The following is a 27,846-nucleotide window of genomic DNA, read 5'->3' as shown; positions in this document are numbered from 1 at the left end:
CCCCACACCTCCATCGACACCATTATTAGGCTAATCATATTTTCTTATTCTTGTTGTTGTTGGTGGTGGTGTTGTTGTTGTTGATGGTGGTGGTGGGGGGTGGGGGTGATTTTGTTGTTGTTGTTGTTGTTGTTGTTGTTGTTGTTGTTGTTGTTGTTGTTGTTGTTCTTCTTCTTCTTCTTGTTTTTCTTCTTCTTCTTCTGGTAATTATTTATCAGTAATTCCAAGATTCTTCTTCTGAAATTGCTCATCCTCATCCTGATCGTATACTCGTACCTAAGGCGGTGATATTGAAAAAACGGACAAAACACACACACACACACACACACACACACACACACACACACACACCGCGAAAGAGGCTTTACTACGATGATTCCAGTAAATAAGATCTAGAGCAAGGGCAGTATTATAAATATTAATATAATAGTGTTTATAATAATAATAATAATAATAATAATAATAATAATAGTCATATATAATTATAACTATTATTATCATCATTATTTATTAATTATTATTATTATTATTATTATTATTATTATTATTATTATTATTATTATTATTATTATTATTATTATTATTATTATTATTATTATTGTTATTATTATTATTATTATTATTATTATTATTATTATTATTATTATTATTATTGTTATTATTATTATTATTATTATTATTATTATTATTATTATTATTATTATTATTATTATTATTATTATTATTAATATTATTATTATTATTATTATTATTATTATTATTATTATTATTATTATTATTATTATTATTATTATTATTATTATTATTATTATCATTATTATTATTATTATTATTATTATTATTATTATTATTATTATTATTATTATTATTATTATTATTATTATTATTATTATTATTATTATTATTATTATTATTACTATCATTGTTATTATTATTATTATTATTATTATTATTATTATTATTATTATTATTATTATTATTATTATTATTATTATTATTATTATTATTATTATTATTATTATTATTATTGTTATTATTATTATTATTGTTGTTGTTGTTGATGCCGTTGTTTTTGTCATTGTTATTGTTATTCCTGTTGCCAATGTTTTGGTTATCGTTTACTGTCAATCATATCATCATCATCGTCATCATCATCATTATAATCGTCATCAACATCGCCATGACAATCACCACAGACGGCAAGGATAAAAATAAAAAGATAAAACTCTCCACTTTACAATACTCCCTTAAAACAGGAAGAAATATATACTTTTATTTCTTCACATGTACAGATAAAACGAGTATATAAACGAAGGGATGAGTGAGTGATGGGCGAGTGAGGGAATGAAGGGTGATGGCGGGAGTGAGTGAATGAGGGGGATGGATGAGTGAGTGAGTGAGTGAGTGAGTGATAGGGTGAAGAGAACGTGAGGAGCCATGTCATAACCTTGTTGTCTGAGGGGAGAAAAATACTTACAAGGACGTGTTATCCAGGAGCGATAATAACAAGGAGGGAGAGGAGACGAAGAGGGAGTGGACGGAGGGGGGGGGGGGATGAAAAAGGAAGGGAGGGGGAGAGGGGAGGGAAGCTGAAGCAGAAGGGAGGGAGGGAGAGAGAGGAGGGTGTTGTTCGTGAAGAGTAATGCGTAGTGGAACAGGAGGAGGAAGCAACAACGAAATACAAGCGAGATTAGTGATAGGTAGAAGAGGAAGCATGGGAAGGAAGGAGGTAAGAGGTAGTACACAGGCACAAGTAAAAATGATCAGGATTTAGGAGTGTAAGGAGACGGCAGGCTATCCGGGGGGAGGGGAGAGGAGGGGGCTGGGTAATAAAGAGAGGTCAGGGGTTTTAGTTGAGGTGGGTTACAGAGGAGAGGAGATGAGTGTCTGAGTGCTCAGCTGATGGCCTCCCTGATAGTGACGATGAAGATGAACATGATGGGTAAATGTTTTATGGTTGTAAAAAATGGTCAATATGTAATTAACATGAAATTTCGTGATACAACAAAATCTTCGCTCTTGCTTTGTTCTGCCACTTTGTAGCGTTGTGGGGCGGAGGGGGGGGATGAATGTGCGCGTGCCTGATCGCGCACTTGTGCGAGGGTACGGGAGGGACAGGGGCAGAGGGCAAGGCCTGTGCTATTGGAAGGCGCAGAGGAGGATGAGCAGCGGCGCCGCGAGGATGAAGGCAAAGAAGACGGGCACGCGGGGCTGGCACGCGGTGTCCAGCACGTAGGCCCTGTTCCAAGACTTCTCCTCCGGCACCTCCACCAGCGTTTGTTGGCGGGACCAGAAGGACAGCGGCAAGGAGCACTCGCTGGTGTTGGTGCACAGGTGCTCGGCGGACTTCGTGTCGTAGGTGACGCGCTGTAGCGTCAAGTTGAAGAACAAATTGTTGTCGGCGATCTCGTTGTCGCTTGAGAACACGAAGTAATATGTGCCGGTGACTGGAATGTCGTAGACAACTCTGTTCCGATCGGTCCATCGGAAGCTGCAGCCGCGGTAAGTGGCGAGGGGCAGTGTCATGATGACGCCCTCACAGCTGGCCAGCGCCTCCTCGCTGCTGGAGTACGACGACACGTGCTCCTCATGGGATCCGTCATTCTTGTTGGTCTGGTTGAACTTTCCCCGCTCGAACCTCAAACCCTCCGGGAAGAATACTTGACCACCGATGAGGCTTTCCACGGGGTTGGACTCGGCCCCCGTTGCGTTGGGGCGGCTCCCCGCCTTGGGGTTATCTTCGTCAAAGACCTCAGAGCCACCATATTCTTCAGCGGGGGCATCTTCCCGGATCTCGCGACGCTTCCTGTTTGGAGGGTCTTGCGCAGAATGGGGCGCCGAGACGTTCTCGCCTTCCTCTGGGATGATGCCCAGTCGTTCCTGCAGGTGCCGGGGCAGAGTGCGGTCGTCGGAGCGCTGCAACAGGTGGAGCAGCCGAAGGATCTCTTTGTTGTTTTTGCTCATCCTGATGGCCTTCCTCAGCAGCAGCTCCAGTTCATTCTGTCGCTCCTCCGAGGTCATGATGCCGGGATCGCGCGCTTCATAGCTCGCCTCGGTAGTGTCATTACTAATTTCCTTTGGCTGCGGCGGTTTCAGGCCACCGTCCGTTTCTGTTGACAGAGGTAAAGGCTCCGAGACGCCCTTCTTGGGGTTTTCCTCCACCTCCCTGTCCTCAGCAGAGTCCTCTTCGCCGATCCAGGCACATCGGTGGAGATTGTTCACGCCGCGCAAGATCATCAGCTGAGCGCCGTCCGTGCTGGGGAGAGAAATGTTCCAATGAAGTGGGAAGGAGTGGCGTCAGTTTTAAGGGGGAAAGAAAATGGCGGGGAGCAGGAGAGGGGGCGGTGTTGGAATGGAGAGGGAAGGTTACCACAGTCTCATCCCTCGGGCACCTGCCTCCTCACTCCATGAAACCTGCTTGTTGCAACTTTTATCTGTCCTGTCATGTCAAACAGTGCGGAAGGGGGGAGGGGCAACCATACAGCATCAGCAAACTATCGCCATTATCATCCACTGGCTACCTCGACCCTTACCTGGCGCAAGTGGAGATGGTGACGGTGGATCCCTTGAGCAGGTGGAAGCCCCAGTACTCCTTGATGTCGTCCTGCAGCGTGGTGGAGTGGAGCATGTGGTGCACGGAGCGCGTGGGTGAGGCTGGCGGCGTCTCGCTGCTCACGTAGGCGTTGTAGGTGCCGTTCATGTGGGTCCACTGGGCCTGGGGAAAGGATGGGGAAGCATGAGCTTCCGAGTTAAGACTAACCTACTGATATACGAGGTAACCCACGACTATACCCGTTGTACTGAGTCACGTGACCAGCATGCCATCATTTACTGTACTGAGTGACCAGCAAGAGATATACCCCCACGAGGCACCCGCCGCCTTCACTTCGGCCGCCCTCATTGTGTCTGTAGGAGGGAGGAGGGTACTAACCTGGCACCAGAAGGAGGAGGCGTGATGGGCGAGGAGCCGCTGGTCGGTGGGCATCATGGGGTAGTGGGCGGGCGGGTACAGCATCAGGCGCACGTACAGCGGTATGGTGATGAGGGTGGCAGGCAGCAGCAGCGCGAACACGCACAGTCGCACCACGCGCCGCGGCCCGCGCAGCAGCTGCTGTTGGCCATCTGGAATGCACCAGAACACACCCGTGAACACTTTGGTGGTGACAATAGTGATGATTGCTGTGGTGGTGGGGGATGGGGGGGTGGAGGCCGCAGCTCCGAACACAGAAGGAATGTTGAGGACGGAACTGAAGGCTTGTGTTGTGTGTTGGCATTGTATGATTCACCTCCTCGTTAGTGATGTAGCGAGATGCACTGCAGGTGATGTCACTGCGTTGTGATGGGCAACAAAGCTAATCATCTTTACACTTCCAGACTTCCTGTAACAATTCCCAAACCTTTACACCACCAGACTTCCTATAACAACTCCCAAACGACAGCCACGTCAAAGGACACACGTCTAATCCATCTGCTTATATATTTATTCAGTATTACGAGTTATTTATTTTTAGTCTTTCACTTTCTTAATAAATCATCTCCCCAAAAACACTTACCAGCAGGCCCTGAAGAGAGACTGTGAGAGAACATTCTGAGGAAAAGTAGATCAATCGGAGCTGCCTTACAACTTTTGGGATGGAAGGATGGAAGGAGAGTGAGGGAGAAAACTATCCGTCGAGGAGGGAGGGAAAATACTATCTCTCCGCCGCCTTGGTTGAGGTTGATGTTCGTAATGGAGGGTGACTGTGAGACCGAGACAGGAAAACGTATCCGGTTCGCGGTGGGGGAGAGGAAGTGCTGTTTGGTGTTAGTCATGTTGGGGGTAGGGCATTTAAGGAACATCTGAAGGTGATAAAAAAAATCTTCCTTGGTTTCTCAATCAAATGTATACAACGGATCCCAGGCGACAAGTTGAAGTGTGTGTGAGTGTCGAGTAGGCTGGGGGGGGTGTACATATCAGTAATTCACACACTCAACAATCACATCAAGAAAAAAATCCCAAGTAAACTCAAATCAATATACATTATAACGATTGTTGTAGCTAATGGAGTGACGTGGTGGGAAGGGAGCAGGACAGAGGAGGCGGAACAATACTCAGGTGGAGACAATAAAATAAGGGGTTTGCCAGGTGCACTTCCCGCTGCCTGGAGACACTGAAGGTGACTGGAAATCCTCCTCAGGTGCGGGGAAGGCAGGTAACCGCAGGAGTGATAGTTGGTTATAAAAGATGTAAAAAATCTATTCGAGGCTGTATATTTTCTGTTTGTTACTCTGATTTTTGCCTCTTGTCCAACTGAAGGAGATTATTATGTGCCTTTTGAAGAACGAATAAAAATAATATAAAAATAAATAACGTCTGTATTAAGGAGTACATGTCAGGATGGAGGAGAGGACGCGAAAAAAAGAATCCCATGTAAATCCGCCTTCAAGGAATAAAAGTAAATGTAATGCGGTATTGAACGGGTTAATACTGGTTATAAGCAAGGACATATCTGAAGATTTTCCTGTTTAGCAAGAAATATCGTTCCAGGCATAGTATTGAGAAAGAGAAGAGCGGACAGGCAGAGGAGCAAGTAGTAAGGCAGCATAAAGGTGTGAAAGAAATATCGTGTTCTTCGCCAACTTCTAAATGGACGCAGAAAATTACAATGAATGGCGTAAAATGGTCAGCAAGACATTAATGGCGCTGCGGCAATCCAGTTTTGCATTAGGAGACAGATAACAAGATGACAATACATATTAGAATTAGGAACAGAACAGAATGACCTTGATGGTAAAAAAAGTTGAGTTGACAGAGTTGATAAAACTAAGGTTCGGTATATCGCTAAATCACCTTCCTCGAGGTTGGGCGTTCTGTATCGTCTCCGCCAGTTCTTCTCCCCCGCACAGATGCTTTCCATTTACAGGGGCCTTGTCCGTCCTCATATGGAGTATGCATCTCACGTGTGGGGGGCTCAACACACACAGCCTTGCCAGACAGAGTGGAGTCAAAGGCTCTTCGTCTCATCAGCTCTCCTCCTCTTACTAGCAGTTCTCTACCTCTTAAATGCCGCCGCAGTTTTGCCTCTCTTTCTAGCTTCTATCGATATTATCATGCCGACTGCTCTTCTGAACTTGCTAACTGCATGCCTCCGCCATCTCCCGCGGGCCCGCTGCACTCGACTATCTACTCTAGTTCATCCCTATACTGTTCAAACCCCTTATGGAAGAGTTAACCATCATCTTCATTCTTTCATCCCCTTCTGGTAAACTCTGGAACAGCCTTCCTTCGTCTGTATTTCCTCCTGCCTATGACTTGACCTCTTTCAAAAGGAGAGGATCAAGACACCTCTCCACCCGTAATTAATCTCTCTTTCGGCCACTCCTTACTTTTATCTTTTTAAGGAGCAGCGATTAGCGGGCTTTTTTTTTTTTACACCTTTTTGTGTTGCCCTTGAGCTACTTCCTTTCCAGTAAAAAAAAATTATATTTATATATTAAACGTCATGGCCCTCAAATTAACTCAATGAAACAAGTAAAGATAATCATATCAATACAAACATTGCGCGCCATAAACAGAAAAGTGGCTCAGTAGAAGAATATAAACCGCTAAAACAATAACCAAGCCATGGCGCCTCGAGCTGCCTCAATAAAACAATAAAAAAAAACAATAAAATTCTTCAGATAACTCCAGAGACGGAGTTCATGGGAGTTATTTTCACCATTTTTTTCTCGGGTCCTCCACCACTACACGACCGCCGCGCCATATTCGTCGCGGCGTAAAAATGTTCCCTTAATAGTGCGTCTGTTGCTTCGCTTCCTTTGTTTTTGTTCCTGAGCTTCGATGTGGTGAAGGGAGAACAAAGTCTTATATGAGGGTTATGTGTGTGTGTGTGTGTGTGTGTGTGTGTGTGTGTGAGAGAGAGAGAGAGAGAGAGAGAGAGAGAGAGAGAGAGAGAGAGAGAGAGAACTATACCATAAAATACTTCTGTAAAAAAATCTAGGTTCTGAAAATCATAAACCAACTAACTTTTTTTCACCACCTTGACTTTCAAACTAAAGACAAACAAACAAACAAAAAGTGAAATTGACATGATCACCTTCACTTCAACGGCGCCTCATTATCAGCCTCTCTACTTATTATCTTTACTCTGCTTATTATCTCTACTTTTTCACCTACCATTGACATCTGCGGTTAAGCTTTCTACTTTCTACTATTCCATTCCAATCTTCCTTCAGTCATCAACCTTTACTCTCTGCTTGCTATCTTTACTCTGTTTTACCTTTTTCTTCTACCACTGACGTCTATGGCAAGGCTTTCTACTGTCTTCTATTCCATTCCAATCTTCCTTCAGTCATCAACCTTTACTCTCTGCTTGCTATCTTTACTCTGTTTTTCCTTTTTCTTCTACCACTGACGTCTATGGCAAGGCTTTCTACTTTCTTCTGTTCCATTCCAATCTTCCTTCAGTCATCAACCTTTACTCTCTGCTTACCATATTTACCCAGATTTACCGATTTCTCCTACCACTGACGTCTACGGCAAGGCTTTCTACTCCCATCTATTCTATTTCAATCATTCTTTAGTTAAATTCGTACTTTACTTACCCAGTTTTACCTATTTCTCCCACCACTGACGTCTACATATGGCAAGGCTTTCTACTCCCATCTATTCTATTTCAATCATTCTTTAGTTAAATTCGTACTATATTTACCCAGTTTTACCTATTTCTCCTATCAATGACGTCTAGGGCAAGGCTTTCTACTCCCATCTATTCCATTTCAATCATTCTGTAGTTAAATTCGTATTCACATAAGACAATGATAGAAAACAACTCCATATTTCCCGTCACCCATTCAACCATCTACGGTAAGGCTTTCCTCTCCCATCTATTCCATTTCAATCATTCTGCAGTTAAATTCGCATTCACATCAGACAATGATAGAAAGCAACTCCGTATTTCCCTTCACCCATTAAGCCATCTTCAAGAGCTCACAGTCGTCCTTTTAAACCCATTCTCCGCCCCCTCAGTGCCCCCCCACTCCCAGTTCACCTCGTTCACCCCACCCCACCCTTCCTTTCCCTCTGTCCCTCCTACCCCTCTCCCCTCTATTCCGTTCCTCAACCCCCTCACTGTGGCCTTATCTCCTTAACTCCATTCCCCTAACACTTCATTCTATCTTTGCCTCCGTTTTCATTCCCTGCCCTCCATTCTCCTAGCAACAACCCCTTACCTTCTATTCTTCTTAACATTATACTCCTAACCTATTCTTCTCCTCTTCTTCTTCTTTTCATTCCTCTGTATCTTTATTCTTATCAGTCTTGTTCGTCTATTCTTATTCCTTATTCTGTTATTCCTGTCTTAACCTCTCTCTATTCTTAACCTTCTATTCTTACCCTTCTATTCCTGTTAACCTTCTATCCTTGCCTCTGCTTTCATCCCCTAGCTGCCTTAACATACCCTTCAGAACAGCCCCATAACTTTACCTCTATTTCCCTCCCTCGCCCTTTCGTTTTTACCCATCTGCCCTTCCAACCTTACCCCTGCTTCAATCACTCCAGTCATCGCCCCTTAACCTTGCTTCTGCTTTCACCCCTGCCCCTCCATATAGCCCCCTGCCCCCGCAAACACAAGCACCCCTGATAGCGATGGTTAAGACAAGGCTGATTATAACACTTTTTTCTTCCTCGTTCTGATACAGGTAACTTCAGGTGTCTCGGGCACTCTATTAGTTTTCACCTGAGTTTACTGTTTCTTTCGTTTATCTTTAATCAGCGTCTTTGTCTAGTGGTTATTTGTGGTTGTTTTAGTTGTAAGGTTGTTATTTATTTTTCTTCACTATGTTACGTCTACTTCATCTTCTCTATTGGTTCACGGATTTTGAGTTTATCATTATTATTGTTGTTATTATTAGTATTGCTATTATAATTATTACCTATCATGTTATCAGAGTAAATTTCTTCTCTAAACTATTTTACCAACACGTCAATATCTGATTACACCTTCTGTATGATTAATAACTTCATTAAGCTGTCCGTCATTTGCTACTGTGTTATTAACTTGCTCATCCGTGTATTTATCCTATTCATCATTGGCTGTGTTGCGTGCGTTGGTGTGTGTGTGTGTGTGTATGTGTGTGTGTGTGTGCCTGCCTTCAGTAGTGCCCTTCAGACTTTCTTTTTTTGGCTATCCTTTGAATGTCACTCCGTCTACAGACATTCTTTTTTCCGTCTCGTGCACTCCTCGCCCGTGGATATAATAATAGCCTGTAGGATGTCTTTTGCGCTCTACTGCTCCGCTTAAACCTTCTAAAAATGGTGATGGTGGTGGTTGTGGTGGTGGTGGTGGTGGTGTGTGTGTGTGTGTGTGTGTGTGTGTGTGTGTGTATGAGAGAGAGAGAGAGAGAGAGAGAGAGAGAGAGAGAGAGAGAGAGAGAGAGAGAGAGAGAGAGAGAGAGAGAGAGAGAGAGAGAGAGAGAGAGAGAGAGAGAGAGAGAGAATGTTATATGGCCATGTATACTTAACAAAAGAGTTTATATCGCCTTCATCCCATTGTCCATTATGTGCCGTGAAGGTTGTGTTATATTTATTATACATTCAGTTTTCATTTTCCTTCCGTGAGAACCAACTATTGACCTCATTGCTTCACATTTCATCCGTACATTCCCGCCAGTGTCTTCTCCTTGTGTCTGTCGTATCATGCTGGGCCCGTATCAATAAACGCTTTCGGCTCACAACAAACATTCCCGAAGGCCACAAAGGAGGTTAGTCGCGTTCTCATAGGTAGTGCTTTTCACATTCATGATACAGAAGCATTGCCAAACTATCACTAGACTCATAAACTACCCAGAGAAACATACACAGGATCAAAGAAAGCCTTGTAGAATGTATATGTGTAATCCCCGAAAGGTCGGTATGATAAGACACCTTCGCTTCTCACATCAGCTATTTCTAAAGGTCAAAGAGGGGGTCAGTCGGGTTGTAATGTGTGTTTCTGCAGGTTCATGGTACAGAAGAAGGGTCAAACTACCACCAGGGTCATAAAACTACTCCTGGAAATGCCCACAACTCCTATGAAAGCCTTGTGAAATATGTGTTCTTAGGCGACGAAATATTTTGTAATACGACTCTATGTGGCTTAGTTAGAAATTCCAGAGACTGTATTTACATCATAGTTGAATTAGTGTTTGACAATCCGCCTGTTTTATCTCATTTCATCCTTCTCCTTTAATGCCTTCCCCCTTCTGTCTCTCTCCGGCATATAACCACAGATGTTGCGCCGACTAAGCGAAACTTTCCAACTTTCTATCTCATTTCATTTATCATGCGCTTGGTCGATAAAGAGGCACCTGAGGGAGCCCTAAGGTTAATGCGTCATGTTAGAGCCGTATTAGAACACACCGTGGAATTTTTATTTTATTTTATCTGGAACTGTATTATGCACGACCTGTTTTTCTTCATCTGGAAATGTATTAAAACTACTCAGAGTTTTTTTTTTTTATCTAGAATCGTATTAGAACGTCACGCAAGTATTATTATATTTATCTTGAAGTGTATTAGAGCTCCACGCTGTCTTTTATCTATCTATCTATCTATCTATCTATATAATTTGGAACCGTATATGAACACCATGTTAATTTTATTTTATTTTTGGAATCGTAGTAGAACATCCCGTGGAGTTTTCTCTCTTTTTTTTTTCATCTGAAACCCTATTAGAACACCACGTGGATTTTTTTTTTTTTTATCTTGAACCGTATTGTAACACCACGTGGATTTATTTATTTTTACCTTGAACCGTATTACGTAGAACTGCAGGTGAAGTTTATATTTTCGGCCACTCATTATTTCTCCCGACTCATAATTCATCCTGTTTTTTTCAGTATCATAACATTATTCACTCTTTTTTTTTTTCTAAGTCTTTTCCTACCGTGTCACTTTAATTAATCATCGCACCTTTCCGTGTTGCACTGCGTTCCTTTGCGTCATGTCCATTATTCATCCCTGCGTCACCGATAATCATGTTCTTTTTTTCCTTTTTTACGTTATCAATACTTCAACTTTTTTGTTCACTTCAGCTGTTTTTGCTTTTCACTGTGAAGGAGGACGAAGGGAAGCGATATGGAGGGGGAAAGAGGATGGTTTGCCGTGTGACGAAAGACTATCACGTGATTTTGAAGCGTCTTATTAGTCTTTGTTACTAATAATGTGGCTGATTTGTCTTTGTTGAGTAGCTTTTCAAGGTGTACTTAGTTGGTTTTGTTGATTTGTGTACATCGCTTTTTACGACTGAGTTTGTAATATGTCGACTTAACTCTGTGAAAATCGTACACTTCTAGCGAACTCCGTCCCAAAACTGGAATTTAAAAGCAAACTAGCCACATAATTGTTAATAAATACTAATACGACGTTCAAATAATCTGGCTTATATAGGAGATACAAGATAGAGAAAGGATGTTTAAGTGAATTGGGTTGTACGAGGGGGTAAGGTGGGACAACGAAAGGGAGTGGAAATATTATACAGACACCTTCAAAACCCCAATTCACACCTTATATTTTTTTTTCTACTTTTCTTTGACATCATATAGCTATACATGTTTTTTTTGTTTTTAAGTCAGTTGTGGCAGTGGTGGTATTTCTGTGATAATGTCCTAACTTCCATTCATCGTGGTAATTACTCCTCCACGAATTCTATCTGCCATTCATATCACCGAACAGCTTTCACCTTTTTTTCAATCTTTTTTTTTAGTGGTGTGTCGCCCTATACTCGTCACCGGAGCATTTTATTTTTTGTTTCTTATTGTAATACGTGATTCTCTCTCTCTCTCTCTCTCTCTCTCTCTCTCTCTCTCTCTCTCTCTCTCTCTCTCTCTCTCTCTCTCTCTCTCTCTCTCTCTCTCTCTCTCTCTCTCTCTCTCAGCATTTTTATGGGTTTCGCACAAATAATGGACCATATTTTTGTTGCGGTCGTGGAGCTAAAATACATACATAAATTGTTGAGAGAGAGAGAGAGAGAGAGAGAGAGAGAGAGAGAGAGAGAGAGAGAGAGAGAGAGAGAGAGAGAGAATATGATGATTTTTTTTTTACAGAAGAGGAAACAGTTCAAGGGCAAAAAAATAGAAAGAAAACAACAATGAAAAAGAAAAAACAACGCTACTCACTGTTCCTACGAAAGAGTCAAGAGGAGTGGCCGAAAGATAGGTCAATTTCGGGAGGAGAGGTGTCCTGATACTCTCCCCTTGATGATGTTTGTCACGAAAAGTAAACTAATCGGTACACTAAACTACATAACGATAAGAGATTGGGTTACGGCGGGGATTAATCAGGTGTCGCCGATAAGCCGCGCCAACGTGACAGCGCTGAAGTGGCGGGCGTTATCTATAGGTGAAGGAATCGCGTACCCTCCGGAAGACTCACTGAGGGTCGTATTACTTAAGTGCAAGGAAGGGAGGAAGGAAGGAAGGAGAGAAGAAGAAATGAAGGAGGGAGAAAAAAGGGGAGATAAAATGGGAGAGAAAGGGAGTTAAGATTGCAGCGCCTAAGAACATATATTTGACAAGGCTTTCGTAGGAGTTTGGGGCATTTCCACGGGTAGTTCTATGGCCCTAGTGGTATTTTGACGCTTCCTTTGTACCGTGAACCTAAAAAGGAGGAGTTTGGGGCATTTCCACGGGTAGTTCTATGGCCCTAGTGGTATTTTGACGCTTCCTTTGTACCGTGAACCTAAAAAGGAGGAGTTTGGGGCATTTCTTGGGGTAGTTTTATGGCCCTGGCGGTAGTCTGACTCTTCCTCTGTACCGTGAACCTAAAAGAATACTCATGACAGCCCGACTGATCTCTTTTTTTGGTCTTGGGAAATAGCTGATGTGAGAGCCGAAAGCGTAACAATACCGACACTCTCTTCTACCTTGAGCATGTTGTGAATTATTTGTTTACCGGTGACTAACAAGAACATGCAGTCGAAGGCGGCTGAACGTTTTAATTAAAGGGTACGCTAATCACCCTCTGAGAAAGTGAAGGATTCTTACTTTTAACAGCAACATTTATTATCTGTAGCCTTCGTTTAAGTACAGAAGTAATTTCCTCATGCTGACATTTTCACACATCAAAACGCTCCTCTAAACTTTCCTCGTGTCTCCATTCAATTCTCTCCAACTCCAACTTAACACCATAATTTCTTCGTTGTTAGTGCTGAAAGGGTATTCATTCACTCACTTCCAATATACGAACACTAATTTCTAAGGCAGGGGAAGTCAGGACCAACCTTTCATAACGGAACAGCCTGCTTGTCTTGTAGGTTATAGAGTAGATTTGTAAGACACGAAGACTCAAGGGCAGGGAGCAGTTCAGTACACGCACGAGAGAGATGAGATGGGGCGAGTGTGGTGTTTCTCCCGCTCTCGTTTGTTTTAACCGCTTTAACTGTCTGTCATCCTTCCGGGTCTGTCAGCGAGGATGTCACGCACGACTAATTGGAAGGCAGAGTAGAAGGCATAGTGATGGAATTTCCGTTTAGCGTTGCGTGCGCAGATGTTTCTTAAAATAATCTGAGGCAACGTTAGGCTAGTATAGTGGTGAGAGGGTCGTGGTGATGTTAATGGCGGGGGTAGGGATGGTGATGAGGTTGGTGATACTGATGGTGATGGTGGTGATGAGTGGTGATGAGTTGCGATGATGGTAATACGTGATGTGACAGTGAGCTCTTATCCACCACCTCAATGTGTGTGTGTGTGTGTGTGTGTGTGTGTGTTCAGGTATGTGTACGCTCATATACTTGGAATGAAATTAAACTGGTTCGTGCCTGTTATGAAGGGCGTTCGTCATGCACTGTGTTTCCCTGGAGGCAGACAAGTACTGGAGTGTGCGTGGGTGTGTTCGTGCGTGCGTGTGTGTGTGTAAAGGGGCCAAGACATTTGCCAAAGTTCGCCCTTGAAGTGGTGTGTAGTACCTGCGTGTGTTTTCGTATGTGTGTGTTGCGTCGTTTGTGTGTGCCGTGATTTCAATGCTTAACCCAACGATGCGTGTGTCCTGGCGTCTGTGTGTGTGTGTGTGTGTGTGTGTGTGTGTGTGTGTGTGTGTGTGTGTGTCCTGGTGTATGTCTGCTGGAGTTCCTGTGGGTATTTCGTGTGGCAAGTGTGTGTGTGTGTGTGTGTGTGTGTGTGTGTGTGTGTGTGTGTGTGTGTGTGTATCTTTTAGTGTTGAGATGTATATTATGAAGTGCACGTATCCTAATTTAAACATCCATACACAGTGTTTGTTAGCATCAGTGCGTGTCCTATAGTATGTGTGTCCTGGTGTGTCATGTGTATTGTCCTAGCATGTATGTGTCCTAGCAGTGGCGTGTATCCTACATACAGAACACGTGGGTTTCCATCACTTACCACTGTAGGGGGTGGCGGGGACGGCGGCGCGGGCGGTTTGCACGGGGGGCACAGGCGGGGAGGCACTGCGCATCATACTGAAGGCACTCACATCCTGACCGAGTGTGTACCACGGGGCTGACGAGGGGCGGGAGGAGCACGTGGATGGGGTGAAGGTGTGGAAAGATGTGGAGGATGGATTGGATGAAGGAGCGAGAAGTTGAAGAGGATTGGGTGACGGAGTGGGAAGATAAGGAGGAAGAGGTAAAGGGTTGGGAAGATGAGGAGGATGGAGTGGATGAAAAATAGAAGGATGGGGTGAAGGAGGCTTAAGAGGAGGAGGATGGGGTGTATGTGAGGGGAAATGAGGAGGATGGGGATTAATGGATGAGAAGAAGAGGAAGATGAGGTGATCGGATGGGAAGAAGAGTAGGATGAGTTGAGTGAACGAGAGGATGCGTTGAAGGAGCGGGAAGAAGAGGAAGAGAGAAAAGGATGGATTGGAGGAGCACAAGAATGAGGTGAAGACACGAGAGGATGAGGTGATCGGGTGGGAAGAAGAGTAGGATGAGTTGAGTGAAGGAGAGGATGCGTTGAAGGAGCGGGAAGAAGAGGAAGAGAGAAAAGGATGGATTGGAGGAGCAGATGAATGAGGTGAAGACACGAGAGGATGAGGTGATCGGGTGGGAAGAAGAGTAGGATGAGTTGAGTGAAGGAGAGGATGCGTTGAAGGAGCGGGAAGAAGAGGAAGAGAGAGAAGGATGGATTGGAGGAGCACAAGAATGAGGTGAAGACACGAGTGGATGGCGTGAATAAACGAGAAGAGCTGCAAGGCGTGTGGTCTCCTTCGTGTGAGGCTTCGCGCGACACTAAAGAGCAAGGATCGCGCCCCTCCGACAGGCCCTGGAAACACGTGCTCTCTCTTCCCTCTCCTACACACACACACACACACACACGCACACGCACGCATGCACACACACCACCGTTGCCAGATTATCGTACTCAGAGCATAGTATTTACCGGTTTCTGACGCCTAACTATTACCAAGAAACATCAGGATCTAACTCTTTTTAACGATAACTATAAATGAGTTTCGTTATTGGAGCCCAGAAGACAGTTTTGGGGTAGGAAGTCGGGAAATATAAGCGACTGAGTACGACAATCTGGCAAGGTTGACACACACACACACATGCACACACTCTTCCGCCGACGTAGCATTGTCTTCCGTCTCGCCTCTCGCCTCCGTGACCTTGGGCGCCGTGAAGGGAAGCGGGACTAACGGGGAAGCTGCGGCGGGATGCAGATGTGACGTCATTCGCAGGGTAATGATAAGTCTGAATGCATAACAGCGCCATTTTCCTCCCATTTTCTCTCATTAGCAGTGACTTGCGTGTTATTTTTTTTTGTTCAAACTTCCCTTCCTTTCTTCGCTCTGCATCCTGGTTTTTGTGCCTTCGTTTTTTGTTCTTTTTACTTTGTTTAATTGGTTTCAGGGGTTTCCCAGATTTTTTTTTGTACGATCTTTTTTTTCCTGATACAAGAACAACATCAATAACAACAACACCGAGAGTGAAAATTAAAATCACTAGAATGTTATGTCGTGCGGTTTTCCTTGTTTTTCAGGGCATCAAACACACACACACACACACACACACACACACACACACCTGATCTGCGTTAATAACTGGAATTACAACACCTAATTATGTTTTGCCTTGAAGAGTATGCTCGTTTGTATGTATGTTTGTATGTGTGTGTGTGTGTGTATGTGTGTGTGTAATTACTACCCGCCAACGCAAACGCTTGATCCTGCTTGACGAGGTTGCCGCTAACGGGATGGCGCCACAGGTAACCTCGGCCTAGCACATGGAGGTAGAATTGGTGGAGTCGACACGGCCCGCTAATCCCATTCTTTGAGGTGAAGCCGACGAACTTTCAAATTTACGGCCAAAAGATGGGGGTGGGGGAGCCTGGCCGAGCACACAAACACCTGACACCTGACCGTAAAAATGACAGCTCGGGCGGATTCACGTAATTGGGCTGATGTCGACTCCACCAATTCTACCTCCATGGCCTAGCAGCTCACCTAGGCAACTATTATGCGAGGCGGACTCTCGATAGTTTTTATTTAATCAAGTTTGTCTCTTCATTCAGTTTTTGTTACTTATTTTTTCCTCCATTTTAAATTATTTCCGTGTTTTCTTGTTATTTTCACCTCCTCCTCCCCCTCCTCCTCCTCCTCCTCCTCCTCCTCCTCCTCCTCCTCCTCCTCCTCCTCCTCCTTCACGAGCTACGTAATGTCTGCCAACCCTGACACGCCGCATCCTCCAGCGTCGGGATTTAATCTTTGCAGACTTAAAGAGCAACCATTATGCAGGGAAAGTTGTAGCCGCTTCCTCATGCCATCCTTCATAAATATAAATAGTGATAAAGAGTCGAGAAAAAGTTGGAAAGTTTCATTTAGTCGGCGCAACATCTGCGGTCATATGCCGGAGGGAGACAGGAGGGGGAAGGAATTATAGGAGAAGGGAACAGATATCAGGAGACGGGACACAACCCCCGATTAATACCTGGTACCCATTCACTGCTGGGTGGACAGGGGCTTAGGGTATTGTTAAAGAGTTGAGAAATCAGTGAATTTTATATAGTCGCTAAGTAAATAAGTCAGTAAGATAATCAGGCAGTCAGTATTAAATGTGCAACTGAATAAGTGAATAATAAAAAAACGTTAAACGAGTTCTCTTGACACAAGTAAGTGGCCTTGAATCATCGTTTTCTGGCGATTGTTAAAAGTTCGTTCATCTCCACCTCGTTTTTACTTTCTCTTTCACTTCCTACTCATTCCGTTATCTGATCTTCCTACTTTTCCTTGGTTACTTTTTTGCCATAATTTACTTCCTCTTTAACACTCGCCGTATATGCCATCTTTCCAGCACTAATTCGTTTTCCATTTACTCCACTTTTATTTCATTCGTGTAACTTCGTTTTTTCGTCCCTCCGCTACTTCGTATTTACCTCACATCATTTTCTTCCCACCATCAATTTTATTTTCTCCCACTTTCATTCAATTCATGTGTCCCCGTTTTTTTTTTTTTTTTTTTTGGTCTCCGCTACTTCGCGTCTACCTCAAATAATTTTCACGGCATTTCGTAATTTTTCTCTTGTCCTACTTCCTCCTCATTCCCTTTACACATTCAGTTATCAATTACCACTAGACTCTGTGAGTGATGGGTGAGGTGAGCGCAAGTAAGGTGAGGCTCGTTAATTACTATGTAGGTCAGCGGGATAACGAGTGATTTAACGAGTCTCTGCAGGCAGTTACCCTTGAACGATTTAACTGACCTTAGCAGCTGTTCTTTTTTTAACTCTCTCTCTCTCTCTCTCTCTCTCTCTCTCTCTCTCTCTCTCTCTCTCTCTCTCATAAATGTAAAGAAACTGGTGCAAATGTCATCCTTTTTGCCATCAGAAACCTGCAAAAAACAATTAATAGTTTTCCCTCTACAACAACACAACCTATGTACTCCAAACCGCATCAATTGGAGGCGTTCTGGCCCTTGAAAAAGAATGCCAGATTATCTGGAAAGCATAATTTGGTACAGAAAAGTGGGTCTACTTAAAAAAAAAATTTTTGGTTATCCCAGTGTAATTCAAAACAAAGTTATGAATATTGAGAACATTATTCTTCAATAATCTTTGACACAGATGCGGTATTATGATAAATGAAATTATGAAACTTTGGTTGCACAGCAGCCTGAATCTACATGTTGTTCGTTGTTTTTTGGTCTACAAAAACTTCTGTACTATCAGTTTTAGGCACCTGATACACTAAAGCAATTAATAAATCACGAACACAGACTTTACTTGTTCATTATGTATTTATACCTTGGAGGAAGATTTATACGACTTGGCATTCCAAATCAAAACAAACCTTCTTCTTCTTTTGACCTGTATCGCTTTTCATCGGCTCATCACCATCACTTCTTCTGTTACTAACTCCCCTCTCTGCCTCTCGTAGTTGCTACATTCTACAATTAGGTGTTCCACTGTTTCTTTATCCCCAGTGTCCTAGACAGCTGCAGCCCTTTGTGTTGGTAAGTCTTGGTGAGAGTGAGTTCGGCCCCTCAAGGGCTCCTTTCGGTGCTCTGCGGGTTTCGGCCTCTTAAATATCTTTTTACCATGAGTTCTACTGATTAGATTATGTTCGGTATTTTCCATATTAAACATTAGTCTTCGTGGAATCTATTAGAAAAATGGTTCAAGCTATACATGCGGCAGGAGATTAGAAACAAAAATGCGAGAATAGTGTAAGCTTAGGTGCGAGTATTTAGCCTGTAATAACTGAATGGTTGAGTGTTTCTCACCACTTCACCTGAAAAATGTTAGCATAAATACTTGATATCAATGTCTTGTAGACAATAGGCACAGTGCATCATGATTTATCACGTGAGAGATTTTAAAGTGTGCCAATCCTCATAGCTTCTACAGGATTTGACTCAGTTTTAGTTAAAGTAGCTAGCGATCACTGGCAATTTCGGGGGGGCAGAGCGCCTCTTATTATAGAAGCATGGGAAATGAAAATCAAATTGCGTGCGTGCATGAACACAATTATAGAGAAAGAGGAATCAAGTATCAAACAGTGCACGTATTAACCTCCATGCATGGATAACTAGAGACAGGAAGAGAGGAAGTAACGAGCGTGGGGTAAACGGGAAAACGGGAAAGAAGTGAAGGAAAGCCAGGAAAGGAGGAGGTCTGTGAAGCGTCCGGGTGTTGATGCATGGATAACACGAGGCAGGAAGAGGGGAGGTAACGAGCGTGGGGTAAACGGGAAAGAAGTGTAGGAAAGGCCGGAAAGGAGGAAGTCTGTGAAGCGTCCGGAAGGGGTTAAAGGCAGTGTTGGAGTAATGGCGGGTGGGGGGGGGGGGAGGTGAGGTGGTGGTTGTGTGAGTCAGGCCAGTCCACCACTACTCAAGGTGAAATCTGTAACCTAATTTTGCTCCTGGTGACACGCGCAGCTTAGCCTTCTATGACACAAATTGCAGAGCCTATAACGGTATTCTGTTCGTTATCCTTCGATCTGTTTTGCTGTTAAGGGAGAGATAAACAAGTAAATAGTAAATGTTAGAAAATAATATACATGAAAAAAGAATATTCAGTTCGCCATGGGTACACATATCATACCCCCCCCACCCCCACCCCTTCCGTTACTATCCCTCCCTCCCTATCCGTCACTCCCTCGTCACCTTGTCCTTTTCTCCTTCTCCATCGGGTCAGTTCTTATATTAAACATTTCGATCACATGAACAACGCCCAAGATTTACACAACTCTCTTATACAAGCGCCTCCGTGGTGTAGTGGTTAACAAGCCTTGCTATGAAAATATGTGTCCTGAGATAATTGGATGTTACTCAGCTCAGGTTCAAAGGTTAAAGTTACGGAGGTGAACTCGACGCAACACGCAACTATAGTGCATCTTCCTAACTCTATACCTTTTACATATACACCCTTTCCTTCTTACTGGCCCCTTACCGACTGTCCCTTGCTAACAAACTCTTTTCCTTCCATCTTTCTGTATCTGTAGTAACCAATGATCGTTTTAACATTGCTATACACCCCCTCTGTCTCACCCCATGCTTGCTGTACCTTACTGGCAAACTCTTCCTTTCCTCTTGATATATCTGTAATAACCAAAAATTGACCTAACACTGCTATACCCTCCCACTGTCTCACCCCATACTTGCTGTACCTTACTGGCAAACTCTTCCTTTCCTCTTGATATATCTGTAATAACCAAAAATTGACCTAACACTGCTATACCCTCCCACTGTCTCCTCCCTTATATCCCTTCACGGTCTCATCCCTTCTTACTTGATGTTCCTTGCTGGTAAACTCTCTTCGTTATTTGTATGATAACAAAAAATAGGGTACTACTTAGAAACTCACTCCGTTCCACTCCATCCTTATATATATCCCTGCACCATATACACCACCAGCATCTTATTTATCCCTTTACCTAACGTCCTTCGCTGATTAACCTTCCTCCTTATTCCTCGCTGCACGTATGATAACCAGATATGGAGTACTACCTGGGAACACCTGGGAACATTATTATCACTGTCTTTCTCTCCTTACCTAATGCCTTACTTAACGTCCCTCCCTGACTACCTCAACCAGAAATGGAGTACTACCTGGGAACACCTGGGAACATTATATAACCTTCCTCTATATATACATCACTGTCTTTCTCTCTTTACCTAATGCCTTACCGTAACGTCCCTGTCTGACTAACTCAACCAGAAATGTAGTGCTACCTCGGAACCCACCCAGCCCTCGTCCCTCCCAGGTACAGATAGACAGGCCATCATTGTCATTATTAGCTTCGAGGGATCAGTGACATGTGTGGGTGTGGGAGGGAGGGAGGAGAGGGGGGGTCATGATAAGCTGCTACCGTGACATATTGCTTTCTCCTACGCCCGTACGCCCCCTGGCTGTAGAGGCGGTGGTGGTGGTGCGTCGCTTGTCGGTGCGTCTCACTTTTTGTAGCTCCGTCTCTTACTCTTCTTTTTTTTTTTTTTATTCAGTCCGCGGGAGTTGTACATCGATTGTCTGTCTGGTGTTTTTTTTTTTTTTTGTGTGTGTGTGTTGTGATTCATTCAAGGACATTCTGTGATAAGGCTGCGGGCGGCGTGAAGAAGTTGATCGTCTCAGCTTTTGTTTTTTATGTATATTTGTGCTTTATCCGCTTTTTTTCAGGGAGGTATTTCTTGATCGACTTACATTGGCGCCGAGCTTATATTAAAGAACTTAAAGAGTTTGTTTGTCAGTGGCGGCATTTTCGACGTTCAATTACTAAGGGCGTTGACCTGAAAGCGTTGCATCAGAGGCTACATGGATTGCTGTGAAGGATTTTTTTTTTACAGCAGAGGAGACAGTGCAAGGGCGTAAAAAAATAAGAAAACAATATGAAAAAAAAGCCCGCTACTTACTGCTCCTAATTGTATAGAACTGGCGTGAAACAGGAAGAGGCGCGGCGGAAAAGGAGGAGGAAAGGGACAGAAATAGAAAGAGGAAACAGTAAGTGAATAGTGACAGTAGACATAAGCAGTAGAAGAAGTAGAAGAGTAGTATAAGAAGTAGAGGAGCAGTAGAAGAAGTAGAGGAGCAGTATAAGAAGTAGAGGAGCAGTAGAAGAAGTAGAAGAGTAGTATAAGAAGTAGAGGAGCAGAAGAAGAAGTAGAAGAGTAGTATAAGAAGTAGAGGAGCAGTAGAAGAAGTAGAAGAGTAGTATAAGAAGTAGAGGAGCAGTAGAAGAAGTAGAGGAGCAGTAGAAGAAGTAGAGGAGCAGTAGAAGAAGTAGAGGAGCAGTAGAAGAAGTAGAGGAGCAGTAGAAGAAGTAGAGGAGCAGTAGAAGAAGTAGAGGAGCAGTAGAAGAAGTAGAAGAGCAGTAGAAGAAGTAGAGGAGCAGTAGAAGAAGTAGAGGAGCAGTAGAAGAAGTAGAGGAGCAGTAGAAGAAGTAGAGGAGCAGTAGAAGAAGTAGAGGAGCAGTAGAAGAAGTGGAGACAGTGAAGAAGTGGAGGAGCAGTAGAAGAAGTAGAGAGACAGTGAAGAAGTGGAGGAGCAGTGGAAGAAGTGGAGCAGTGGGGAAGGAGTGAAGAGCAGTAAAAGAAGTGGAGGAGGAGTAGAAGAAGTAGTGAGGAGACAGTGAAGAAGTAGAGGGCAGTGGAAGAGAAGTGGAAGACAGTGAGAGAGAGTAGAAGAGCAGTAGAAGAAGTAGAGGAGTAGTAGAAGAAGTAGAAGAGTAGTATAAGAAGTAGAGGAGCAATAGAACAAGTAGACGAGCAGTAGAAGAAGTAGAGGAGCAGTAGAAGAAGTAGAAGAGCAGTAGAAGAAGTAGAGGAGCAGTAGAAGAAATAGAAGAGCAGTAGACGAAGTAGAAGAGCAGTAGAAAAAGTAGAGGAGCAGTAGAAGAAGTAAAGGAGCAGTAGAAGAAGTAGAGGAGCAGTAGAAGAAGTAGAAGAGCAGTAGACGAAGTAGAAGAGCAGTAGACGAAGTAGAAGAGCAGTAGACGAAGTAGAAGAGCAGTAGACGAAGTAGAAGAGCAGTAGAAGAAGTAGAGGAGCAGTAGAAGAAGTAGAAGAGCAGTAGAAGAAGTAGAAGAGCAGTAGAAGAAGTAGAGGAGCAGTAGAAGAAGTAGAGGAGCAGTAGAAGAAGTAGAGGAGCAGTAGAAGAAGTAGAACAGACGAAGGAGAAGGTCGAGAGTGTTATGAAGGCGATGGTGAATGAGACACTGAACAAAGGAGTACGAACACAAGACAAAGGGTGTGCGTGACTCTTTAACAGCAGCCTTTTGGAAGATGTTTTTGGTGTTTTTAAGGAATTTATGTATTAGAACCTCACATCTAGATATAAATAAGTAGTTTCAGATTGCTTCTACATACCTGAGCATTGAACTGTTGGCCTTGGCGCGATTATTCAAGGTGGAACGAGGACGTGGCATATCTGGGAGGACTTGTATAGTTTTGGGTCATCTGGTATTTTCTTTAGTAACATAATAAGTTGCATTGGCTTAAATATAATGTCAGAATATATTGGTCGATACCTGATTCGTCTCTTATAATAATAATGATAATAATGATAAACTAACTAGAATTTGTTACTAGATGAACCTTCTCTTTATTATGATTAACTGATCCAAATACCGTCAGACCTGTTTGGCTCACTGGCGTTGTGTCGCGCCCTTGGCCGTGGCTCTGAAGCGTCTCAGAGGCAGGTGACCAGACGCTAATCAGCACCTAATCTCGTAACAAGGTGTGGGTATGTGTGTACCTCTTAGTCTCCGTTATCACCTCGACTTATCAGCTCTATCTCCGCTATCGAGCTGTGAACTTTTCCCTTGCCTTTCCTCTTTTTTTAATTTCGGAACGGAAGAGAAAAATAAAGCCGTGTAGTGTAGTTGAAGGAAGGTGTTGAGATAGACTCGTGGTACGTTGCTTAGTGAGACCGTGTCCGTGCAGAGGAAGAAGTTGGTGTGTTAGGGACAGTATTTTTTTTTTCTTTACATCAAGGGGACAGTAAGAGAGGGAGTGGGAAGGAAGAGTGAGGACAGGAGGCGCGGAGAGGGTCAAGACTTCGTGCATCGTCTAGCTTGCAACACTATTCTGGAAAACGTTACCAAGACAGTGAAGTTATTGCTCAGTCATACATAGATTTTTTTCCTCTTAATACACTGATGAGAAAAGTGTTGTACTTCAAGGAGCGGTTCTCGCAACGTATTTCTCAAACTGGAGAGAGGGAGGAGAGGGAAGAGGGGAGAGGGGGAATTGTCCCTCACCTTTCTGATAAGGAGTGGCGGAGGATGGGGCTACAGAGGCACGGTGGGGGAGGGGTTAGGTCGGGGTGCCGAGGAGGAGGTGACCAGTATCTTTTTTTAATGGAATGAAGCAATGTCCGCCCCGCCCCGGCAACGCGTGTCCTGCGGCGGAGGGCGTCACGGACTCCCAACCCGATGCCGTCACTCAGGCCTTTCCATGAGTGACGGCACAACATGAACCATTGGCTTCCTGGTGGCGTCGTGCACGTAGTTGTTTGTGTAGATTTTGTTTATCCTTTTTTTTCTAGACAGAGCAGAGGCTTAAGTAGAAAATGATAATAGTAAAGGAAAAGTTCGCTTCATGCTGCTTAACTTAAGACCAGAACTGAATTAGACTCGTCCAAAGGGGTAAAAAGGCAAGAGTGATTGAGGTATTAAAGCATCGATACAGTGAAGGATGTTGGCACCTAAGAACAGAATAGTTTCCAGTATCGAGTGTTTGTTGCTATCCCTAGGCCTGGTTGGTGCCAAGACCCGCCCGCCTCCACCACGGACTGACCTACCGTGTTACACAATAGGCGGTGTTTCCCTGCTCGCCTCTTCTGTGGAGGTTGACAAGATGCATTCCTGAGTCTATTAATAAATATCTTTTTAGGAGCAGCGAGTAGCGGGCTTTTTTTTTTATTAATGTTTACTTTTTTGTGCCCTTGAGCTGTCTCCTTTGCTGTAAAAAAAAAAAAAAAAAAAAAAAATAAGCCTAAGAGACGGAACTTTTTTTTCCATTCATAACTCAAGAGCCTCCCATCTTGTTATGTTCCCCTAAAATGTTGGTCGACGCCGATGATAATCAAAATGTTAAAGAAAGTATTCATCCCTCTATTAAGAACATAAGAACGTAGGAGTCTGCAAGGGGCCGGTAGGCCTGTACAAGGCAGCTCCTTTGAACCTAAGCTCCCGTGAATCTAATCCCACCTAATATCACTGTCCATGAATTTATCTGATCTATTTTTGAATGTGACAAATGTATTGGCACTCACCACATGGCTTCTGAGCCTATTCCACTCATCCACCACTCTGTTAGTAAATCAATTTTTGCCTATGTCCCTGTTGAATCTGAATTTATCCAGTTTAAACCCATTACTACGTGTCCTATCCGGTTCTCTTACCAACAAAACTATATGAATATCCCCCTTATTAAAGCCCTTCATCCATTTATAAACCTCGATCATGTCTCCACGCACCCTTCTCCTTTCTAGAGAATGCAAGTTTAACTGTTCGAGTCTTTCCTCGTATTTCAAGTTTCTCAACCCCTGAATCATCTTAGTCATCCTCCTCTGCACCGATTCTAACATTTTGATATCCATTCTATAGTAAGGTGACCAGAACTGAACCGCATAATCAAGATGAGGTATAACTAATGTTAAATATAGTTTGAGGTTTGAGGAAGACTTTGGGGCTTCTGTTGCTGACGCTCCTTGAAATAAATCCCAGCACCTTGTTTGCTCGATTTCTAGCTTGAATGCATTGTGCCCTTGGACGGAGATCAGAGCTCACTAAGACTAATTCCCTCTCGCACCCAGACCTGCTTATGAGAGTGTCATTTAAGCAATAGTTATGTGAGGGGTTGTTCCTACCTACACTCAGAGTACTGCACTTCCTTACATTGAACTCCATCTGCGATTTATCCGCCCAGTCATACAATCTGTTTAGTTCATCTTGGAGAAAACTAGCGTCCTAATCCGACTCAATTACTCTACCGATCTTGGTATCATCTGCAAACTTACTGACATCACTACTAATTCCTGTATCTAAGTCATTGATTGTTCCCTCTGTTGCTGGACACGTGGTCATCAGGGCATGGCAGCAGCATGTTAAGTGCCATTTGGATCACATAATGATGTACAGACACGTCCCACCTGCAGGCCACGTTCGTGCGACTTTACGAATGCCTACCGTCCCTCCATCCCTTTATCCGTTTATGTTGTACTGGATTTTTTCTTTCTTTTTTTTTGCGTTAAGGGGTAATGTATCCTACACAATTTCACTCTTCTCAAAACTGAACTCCTCTGTCTGTTTACCTCACCTCCACGTAGGTCATTTCAACGACAATCCTTTCTTCCGATTATCATTGCTGATTGGCATAACTTAAAAAAAAAAGTCTTACCTCTTTTCATTGTCATATACAGGTAGAGCGGTATATAATTTTGACCAAAAAATTTATATGAGTATTCTTCATCTCACAGGTAATATACATCTTGACGTTGGCTACTACCTTAGCTGCTTCATAACTCTACCACTTGAAGTCAGTGCTCCGTGATGTTGGTGTCATTAATTGTATGATTAGCGTTCCTGCTACAGATACACACGTGGTGGAGCAGCTGTGCGTAATGACTGCCTTGCGCTTCTAATTACAGTCACTGCACAGAACTGTTGGCGCCACCAGGTATACAAACATCCTCTCCCGCAGGTACTCACTTGGCTTAAGGAGGCTGAAGGTATTACGGGGGAAGATGCCGCAGGTCCTGTCCTCCTGGGGCAGGTACACCATCGACCCATCCTCGGACATGCCTCTGGCCACTCGGGCGGCTGAGGGGGCAGCCTACAGACCACGCCGCCAGTCCTGTCCGTCCCCGCCCCAATCACTGCACACGTCAGACCCCACAGGCTTCCGGCACATGAGATGCCGGGTACCAAGCGTGAGACTGACACTTCACACTTTAGGGAGGAGGGAAGGCGCGAGGCACTGAGCGGCCACCGTCACCTTGGTCACAGCGCGGCTCTCCCGGGTGTGTATGTGTTCAGTGGCGAGCGTGGCGCGGAAGTGGTGTATATGCAATGGCGGCTGGATGGACACTGATGGCTAGCGGGAGTGTGAACTGATAATATGTGGGCTGCATGTCGCTGGTGTGCGTTGCTGCTCTTTATCACTGCTCCCCACCCTCCCCTTACCCCCTCCTCCTGCATTAGTCCCAGCTGGGCCCACCCTCTTCTTCACCCCCTCATCTCCTTACTATCTGGTCATGTTCACTTAATGCCGCTCCTCCACAGATTTATACAGTCATTATTTTAGCATTCCTTTACACACACACACACACACACATACACACACACACACACACACACACACACCCCTTGATGATGCAAGAGTTTATAATTACCCAGCATCTTCACTTTCATCACATTGGTTGGGTAACTCTGGAATATCCATTTACTCTTTCAAGAGATAAGTAATAAAACAGATTTAGACCCAATTGCAACTTTTTTTTCCACTCCGGGTTTTTCTGTAGAAGCATATTGATTGATGATTGATTGATAGTTTATTGTTGCAAGTAAACAACAAAGGAGAAGGGAGGAGCATGCCATCCCAACCCTCAGGCAGTACAGAGTGTGATTATACAACTAAGATACATGTGGAGCATATTGTATTTTTTTTTGTCCTTGGTCTGTTTATTTATACAGTAAAATTTGTGTGTATGCGTCTGTGTGTACTCTATTTTTTCATCACTTCCTCTACCACCACTACATTTATTTTTCTTTATTACAGGGCTGGTAACGAGAATTGTGCCTTAGCCTCGAAAAAAAAAAAAAAAGGCTGCCGGTACGATATGGAGGATCACCCACTTCTTGAATCATCCAGATCCTACTGCATGACTCTAAGGCGCGGGTGAAAAGGTGAGAGAGGCTGGTTGGTTCCTCCCTCGTGCGTGACCTTTATATAACTATTCGGTTCGAGACTGGTTAGGCGATGGTGGTGGTGGTGGTGGTGGAGAGGTCTGAGAGTTAGTGGTTGATGCGTGTTACAGTAGGGGGAAGGTTTTGCTTATTGGAGAGGTGACAGTGGCGGTTGGAGGGACTGGTTGTGGGGGGGGGGGGGAGGGGGAGGAATAGAGACGGTCGTGGTTAGTAGATAGAAGCGATAGACAATGGTAATGGTGGTGGGGGGGTTAAAGAGAACAGGGATAAGGTGAGGAATATGAAACGTTAGGATGATGATGAAGAAGAAGAAGAAGGTGAGGAATATATCACGTGAGGAGGAGATGGAGAAGGAGGAGGATTGGCCTTACAGGTGTGCCACTGGGGGGGTGGGGGGTCAGATGAAGTGAGGTGAGAAGGGTTAGCATTATCTCTCTCTCTCTCTCTCTCTCTCTCTCTCTCTCTCTCTCTCTCTCTCTCACGCACACACACACACACACACACACACA

The 27,846-nt window shown here is 43.8% G+C and overlaps 1 protein-coding gene and 1 long non-coding RNA gene across 4 annotated transcripts; both read right to left on the bottom strand.

Moving 5' to 3' along the window:
• Positions 1–1,220: 1,220 nt before the first annotated feature.
• On the bottom strand, positions 1,221–26,268 carry LOC126990047 (uncharacterized). 3 transcript variants are annotated; one of them, XM_050848727.1, is made up of 5 exons: positions 26,120–26,267; positions 13,239–13,442; positions 3,932–4,122; positions 3,534–3,715; positions 1,221–3,256 (listed from the first exon to the last, which is right to left on the bottom strand). In XM_050848727.1, the coding sequence occupies exons 2-5, from the start codon at positions 13,243–13,245 to the stop codon at positions 2,140–2,142; spliced, it is 1,497 nt and encodes a 498-aa protein (XP_050704684.1). In that variant the 5' UTR covers positions 13,246–13,442; positions 26,120–26,267; the 3' UTR covers positions 1,221–2,139. The 3 variants fall into 3 exon arrangements, with proteins under 3 accessions (XP_050704684.1, XP_050704643.1, XP_050704596.1); XM_050848686.1 differs by lacking the exon at positions 13,239–13,442 and having other exon boundaries at positions 26,120–26,268; XM_050848639.1 differs by lacking the exons at positions 13,239–13,442; positions 26,120–26,267 and adding an exon at positions 14,356–14,580.
• Positions 7,144–11,822, bottom strand: LOC126990374 (uncharacterized). The gene is made up of 2 exons (XR_007744321.1): positions 7,456–11,822; positions 7,144–7,339 (listed from the first exon to the last, which is right to left on the bottom strand). It is a non-coding gene; the product is annotated as an uncharacterized LOC126990374 (long non-coding RNA).
• Positions 26,269–27,846: the final 1,578 nt, after the last annotated feature.

The sequence above is a fragment of the Eriocheir sinensis genome, chromosome 1, assembly GCF_024679095.1.
Source record: "Eriocheir sinensis breed Jianghai 21 chromosome 1, ASM2467909v1, whole genome shotgun sequence".
NCBI lineage: Eukaryota > Metazoa > Arthropoda > Malacostraca > Decapoda > Varunidae > Eriocheir > Eriocheir sinensis.
Note: the sequence above shows the minus strand (reverse complement) of the source record. Positions and strands in the feature narration are given on the sequence as shown.

Excerpts from the sequence above, each read along its gene's own strand:
- LOC126990047 (XM_050848686.1), bottom strand. The coding sequence starts at position 26,210 with ATGTCCGAGGATGGGTCGATGGTGTACCTGCCCCAGGAGGACAGGACC. Across the intron at positions 4,123-26,119 it reads CTTCAGCCTCCTTAAGCCAA|ATGGCCAACAGCAGCTGCTG; the intron begins GTGAGTACCTGC and ends GGTGCATTCCAG. Across the intron at positions 3,716-3,931 it reads CCTCCTCCTTCTGGTGCCAG|GCCCAGTGGACCCACATGAA; the intron begins GTTAGTACCCTC and ends TCCTTTCCCCAG.